General features: G+C 38.6%; 1 protein-coding gene across 1 annotated transcript; it reads right to left on the bottom strand.

Annotated features, from left to right (window-relative positions):
- Nucleotides 1-759: 759 nt before the first annotated feature.
- LOC121216110 (uncharacterized) lies at nt 760-5,908 on the bottom strand. Its single transcript, XM_041091403.1, has 2 exons — nt 5,179-5,908; nt 760-977 (listed from the first exon to the last, which is right to left on the bottom strand). The coding sequence occupies exons 1-2, from the start codon at nt 5,906-5,908 to the stop codon at nt 760-762; spliced, it is 948 nt and encodes a 315-aa protein (XP_040947337.1).
- Nucleotides 5,909-6,415: the final 507 nt, after the last annotated feature.

Genomic DNA, 6,415 nt, shown 5'->3' with positions numbered 1-6,415 from the left:
ATGAAGAAATAAAAGACATAAAGGTAATTTATACATAAAGCTTTTGGGTTATAAAATTCATATATGTAAAATACATAATGCATTTATGAAAATAAAGAAAAATATATGCATATAAATTAAAATATGTGTTTTAAAAAATATATATACGAATTTAAGCGTTTTTGAAAATAAATAAAAAAACATAGATATACACGTATATATAAAATATCCAAAATATATATAAATATATTTACATGTACATATATATGAAAAAAAATAAATTTATACATATAAAAAAAAATTCATCATGGAAATTAACTAATTTAAAAATATATATAAAAAAGACTAAATTGAACTGAAGATGAAAAATCTAGGGCAAATTTGCAAATAAATAAAGTCCAAAGGACCATATTGAATGCACAAATAATGCAGAGGGCTAGAAAGGAAATTATCCCTTCTCCTCTAAAACGGCGCCGTTCAAATTGGACCAAATAGTATTTAAAATAAATTAAAAGGGCGAATTAAAAAAAACTTAATTGTAAAGACATTAAAAGGCGGAGGGGCTAAAAATGCAATTTACCCCTCCGCTCAAAAACACGCGGATCCTAGGCCGGGTCGAGTCGGATTCGGGTCGGCCTCCCCAAAATGACGTTGTTTTAACGCCTGGGGAGGCTTAGTGAAACGACGCCGTTTCGATAGGCTATTTAAGACAAAAATACTTCAAAAAATTTTCATTTTTCATTCTTTTTGAAAAAAAAATTTCAAAAAAACTCTCCCTTCCTAGCTCGTCCGGCCAGGGGTTCGGTCATCAGTAGTCGTCTGCCACCGCGTCGGCCACCGGTCTTCAGCGCCGGCACTGCCGTATCCGGTGGCCGGAAAAAGGGAAAATCCCCTATTTGGCATTTTAGACCCCCTTAAGCCCAAATCTGGGTTCAAATCCCTCAAAATATCAACAAAAATGCCCCGAAAGCCCGAGAAACCCTTCGTCTTCCGGTCGTCTGTCATCATAGACGACACCCTCAGCCATCTACAGTGATCTGGGCACCTCTAAAGGTTACTTCTTTCCTTTTTATTTGTTTTATTCGTATGTAAAAAAAATAAAAGTAAATAAAAAAATAAAAAAACTGTAGATGTTAACCTTTGGATCAGTTGTATTGCTCTTAGTATGGAGTTTTCTGTTTTCGGTTGTGGAAATAGTTGTTTTTTTATTGATTTCGAATCCTTGTTACAGTATATCAATGGCTATTTTATAGCCATAATAAGAAAAATATAAAGAAGTAAATCTATTCATGTTGATTTGATTTTGCGAATCTTTGATTTTGTTTCCTTTCTTGCGTTTATTCCTTGCAGGTGAAGATCGGGGACGCGGCTCGTGCGAGGCTTGGCTTGCAGCGCTGTTGATCCTTAGAAACCCTAGGGTTTCTTCATCTTGTTTTGGGCCATCGAGTTTCGGGCCTCTGCTTTACTTCAATTTGGGCCATGGATTCTGGGCCAATTATTTGTTTTGGATTCACTTTGTAAAAACAACTTGGACTTTTTATTTTACTTTTATTTTTTAAAGGGTCGGGTAAAATTTAGGTATTACAGCTGCCCCTCTTTGCTCGTTATCGTGTAACGGGAACGAAGCAAAGACTTTAAAAATGCCAAATTTTTCCCGGTCATACTGGTTTTCGGTATTCTTCTTCTTCAAGTAGCCTCATTCCTTCCTACTGCATCTTCAGAGGTATAGGAACTAGTGCTTCAATCTACTCCACTGCAACTTCAGGGAGATAAGAGTTATAACTTCAACTTGATTTGCTGTCACTTAAAAATGAATTTGATGTGATCTGTTCTGCCACAATCTTAGCGAGATAAGATCCATCATTCTAATCCACTCCACTACAACTTTAGGGAGACATGATTTGTTTATTTAGTCTGCCCCACTACAATTTCAGGGGGATAAGACATGCTTTCTTGAGTCCGCTCCACTGCAACTTCAGGGAGATAAGAGCCGACGTGATCTACTCTACAGCAACTTCAGAGAGATAAGATCTGTGGATTCAATCCGCTCCACTGCAACTTCAGGGAGATAGGATTATTGGCTTTAATCTGCTCCACTGCAACTTCAAGGAGATAAGATTCGTCATCTTCAGTCTTTTTAATTGCAATGTTGGGGAAACAAGATTCGCCGTCGTAGCTTCAATCTGTTCCACTACACCTCCAAGGAAGTAAGATTCGTCGTCGTGGCTTCAATCTTTTTCACTGTAATGCCAAAGAGATAGGATTCGCTGCCCACAGCTTCAATCCGCTCCACTTTAGCTAATCCAAGTCTTAACGCTCGGGATATAAGATTCGCCGTCGTGGCTTTAATCTGCTCTGCTACAATGCCAAGGAAATAAGATTCACCGTTGCGACTTCAATCTTTTTCATTGCAACATCAAGGTGATAAGACTGATGTCTTCGATCTGCTTTGTTGTCGGTGCAGGAAGGCAAGATCTGCTATTTTTAACCTGTTCCGTTGCAACCTAGGGAGGTAAGGCTAGTGTCTTCGATCTGTTTCACTGTCGATGCAGGAAGGCAGGATCTGCTATTTTTAACCTGCTCCACTGCAACCCAGGGAGGCAAAGCTGGTGTCTTCGATCTGCTTCACTGTCGGTGCAGGAAGGCAAGATCTGCTTCTTCGATCCACTTCCTACCAATATAGGAAGACAGGATCTGCATCTTCGATCCACTTGGCTACCAATATAGGAAGACAGGATCTGTTATCTTCGATCTACTTCACGCCAATACATGAAGACAAGATCTACTTTCTTCGATCTACTTCGCCACCAGTATGGGAAGACAAGATCTGCATCTTCGATCCACTTCCTACCAATATAGGAAGATAGGATCTGCTATCTTGGATCTACTTCACGCCAATACATGAAGACAAGATCTGTTTTCTTCGATCTACTTCGCCACCAGTATGGGAAGACAAGATCTGCATCTTCGATCCACTTCGCTACCAATATAGGAAGACAGGATCTGTTATCTTCGATCTACTTCACGCCAATACATGAAGACAAGATTTGCTTTCTTCGATCTACTTCGCCACCAGTATGGGAAGACAAGATCTGCATCTTCGATCCACTTGGCTACCAATATAGGAAAATAGGATCTGTTATCTTCGATCTACTTCACGCCAATACATGAAGACAATATCTGCTGTTTTTTAGCCTGCTCCACTGTTGCCTAGGGAGATAAGGCCTTATGATTTCACTGATCTATTTTTTGTGAAACATGACCTGTATGATGAACCCAATTATGCTTAAGATAAGGATGGCATGATCAAAAATGCATCAAATGATCCTAACCAGACATGTATGAATGGTGTTTGCATGAGTGTAGAATGATTTTTTTTACTACTGTAACTCAAGGGTAGGAATATATGGCTTTTCCTCAATCCTCTCCTATAAAATTTTAAGGATCTAAATCTTTCTGGTCCTTTATACTATTCCCAGGGTGTCGGACCAAAGGCTCACGCACAAATGAAGGCTCTCTTCTCTAAGGGAACTTCTTCTTATTCCTTGGTGATTGAAGTTTTGTCGCCAAGCCAGACTTCTTGTCATCTCAACAAAATCTGAAAGAACAGTCCTAATTTAGACTTTCTCTTCTTAGATATTTCAATTTTAAGCCTGGTGCGTTCTAAACAATAGTCCTGTTTCAGGTTACTAAATTATTTAGAAATTACCGAAGTAATATGCAAAAATTCTTTTGTGAAAGTTTATTAGTCTATCAATCATTATTCTAATGCGACATGTTTTCAAAAATAATGACTAAGGCATAACTCGAAAAATAGAAAAGGAATTTATTGTTAGAAAGTGTCTTGAAAAGAAAAAGTATTCAAGAACAGCAAAGAATGAAGTATTACAAGAACAAACAAATTCAATACAAGTAATATGAAGACTAGGTGCGTTGGATATTGCAGCTTGAACTTCTCCGTGCAAACTAAGAACCATTTTGAATTTAACATGTGTTTAGGGGATCTACAGTACTTTGTCGATGCCTCAAGATGTCGTATATCCTTATCCTGTTAGGTATAGCAAGATCACCATATGTCCCAATCTGATCAATGTTTGAGCTGCCCTTTTCGGGTTTTTAACTCAAATCCCCTTTGGTCTCAAGGCGCCCTTTACGGGTTTTCACCTTAGCCTCTCCATTTTTTTTGATTCAAAGCGCCTTTTGCGAGTTTTCACTTTGATTCCTTCTTTTCCTTTAAGTGAAATATTTCTTGACTGAATCTGAATGTACAAGATTCAGTAAGTTTTTACCATCCATTTCACCCAAAATCAAAGCACCTCCAGAAAAAGCCTTTTTTACAACATAAGGTTCTTCCCAGTTTGTCATCCATTTCCCTCTGAAATCCTTTTGTAAAGGGAGGATCTTTTTCAACACCAAGTCCCCCTCATGAAATTCTCTAGGACGAACCTTTTTGTTATAAGCTCGCATCATTCGCTTCTGATACATTTGATCATAACGAATAGCTTTTAGTCTTTTCTTTTCTATCAGGTTCAACTGATCATACCGAGATTGGATCCATTTGGCCTCATCCAATTTTAATTTAGCCAATACCCAAAGAGAAGGAATTTCGACTTTAATGGGTAGGACTGCTTCCATCCCATAAACCAAAGAAAAATGTGTTGCTCCAGTAGAAGTCTTGATAGATGTCCGGTAAGCAAGAAAAGCGAATGGTAACTTCTCATGCCAATCATTGTAAGTTTCAGCCATTTTCGCCATAATTTTCTTGATATTTCTGTTGGCCGCCTCTACTGCACCATTCATTTTCGGACGATACGGCGATGAATTATGGTGTTTAATATTGAACTGGTTGTAGATTTCCGCTATCGTGCTGTTATTCAAATTCAGAGCATTGTCAGATATGATCCTTTCAGGCATTCCATATCGACATATGATTTCTTTCTTCAAAAACTTACTGACTGCTAACTTCGTAACATTAGCATATTGGCCCAATAAAATCCATTCCCCATATGGAAAAAGGCCACGGAGAAGTCATAACATGAAGAGGTGAAGGAGGTGCGTGCATTTTATCCCCATAAATTTGGCATTTGTGGCACTTCTTGGCATAGTTGATGCAATCTCCTTCCATGGAGGACCAGTAATATCTGAATCTCATGATTTGTCTAGCCATGGTGAATCCATTGGCATGTATTCCACAAACACCCTCATGAACTTCTTCTAAAATTTCTTTAGCTTCTACAGCATCCACGCATCTCAACAGTATTCGATCCTTTCCCCTTTTGTATAGCATCTCTCCATCCAAGACATAGTCAATAGCTAGTCTCCTCAATGTCCTCTTATCATTCTCTGTTGCCTGATTAGGATATTCGCGATTCTTCACATATAGCAATATATCTTGGTACCAGGGACGATTATCATTCTCCACTTCTTCAATACTGTAACAGTGGGTCGGGATCTCATAAATACTAATTTGAATGGGCTTCATGCCCTCTAACTGATTTACTTTAATTATAGAGGCTAAAGTAGCAAGAGCGTCAGCCATCTGCTTTTCTTCCTGTGGGAGATAGTAAAAGGTAATGTTGTCAAAATCTTCAATCAATTCTAGAACCAATCTCCGATAATGGATCAACTTGGGGTCTCTCGTTTCCCATTCCCTTTTTAGTTGGTATATTACCAATGCTGAGTCTCCATATACTTCTAGTGTCTTGATTTTCTGTTCTATGGCCACTCGGATACCCATGTTGCAAGCTTCATATTTAGCTATGTTATTGGTGCAATCAAAATCCAACTTGCTGGTGAAAGGATGATAATCTCCATTTGGAGATATCAGGATTGCCCCAATTTCATTGCCTAACGCATTCGCAGCTCCGTCAAAGTTTAACCTCCAAGAATGATTTTCCTGGGGATCCTCTTCAGCATTTCCCACATACATCAAGTCTTCATTTGGGAAGTCAAAGTCCAGCGGTTCATAATCTTTTAAAGCTCTGCTAGCCAAGAAATCTGCTATTGCACTCCCTTTGATGGCCTTCTGACTCACATATATTATATCGAACTCGAAGAGCAAGATTTGCCATCTAGCCATTCTTCCATTCAACGCCGTTGACTCCATCATATACTTTAAAGGGTCTAATTTTGAAATTAGCCAAGTCGTATGATAAAGCAAGTATTGCCTCAATCTCTTCGTCGTCCAAATCAAGGCACAACACAATTTTTCGATAGACGAATATCTCATTTCACAATCAGTAAATTTCTTACTGAGATAGTATATCGCATTTTTTTTCTTTCCAGTCTCATCATGCTGACCCAACACACATCCCATGGAGTTGTCGAACACCGTTAGTACAAAATCAATGGTCTATCTGGGCTGGGCGGTGATAGTACTGGAGTCTTGGATAAGTATTGCTTTATCTTCTCAAAAGCTTCCTGACATTCTTCATTC

This window comes from Gossypium hirsutum, chromosome D04, assembly GCF_007990345.1.
Source record: "Gossypium hirsutum isolate 1008001.06 chromosome D04, Gossypium_hirsutum_v2.1, whole genome shotgun sequence".
NCBI classification, from domain to species: Eukaryota; Viridiplantae; Streptophyta; class Magnoliopsida; order Malvales; family Malvaceae; genus Gossypium; species Gossypium hirsutum.
This window is presented reverse-complemented; position numbering and strand designations above follow the sequence as displayed.

Bases quoted from the DNA above. Each gene is read 5' to 3' on its own strand.
- LOC121216110 (XM_041091403.1), bottom strand. From the start codon at position 5,908: ATGTATGTGGGAAATGCTGAAGAGGATCCCCAGGAAAATCATTCTTGG. The intron at 978-5,178 runs GTGTTTGTGGAA...CTATGATGACAG, and splicing joins TTTAGAAGAAGTTCATGAGG to ACGACCGGAAGACGAAGGGT.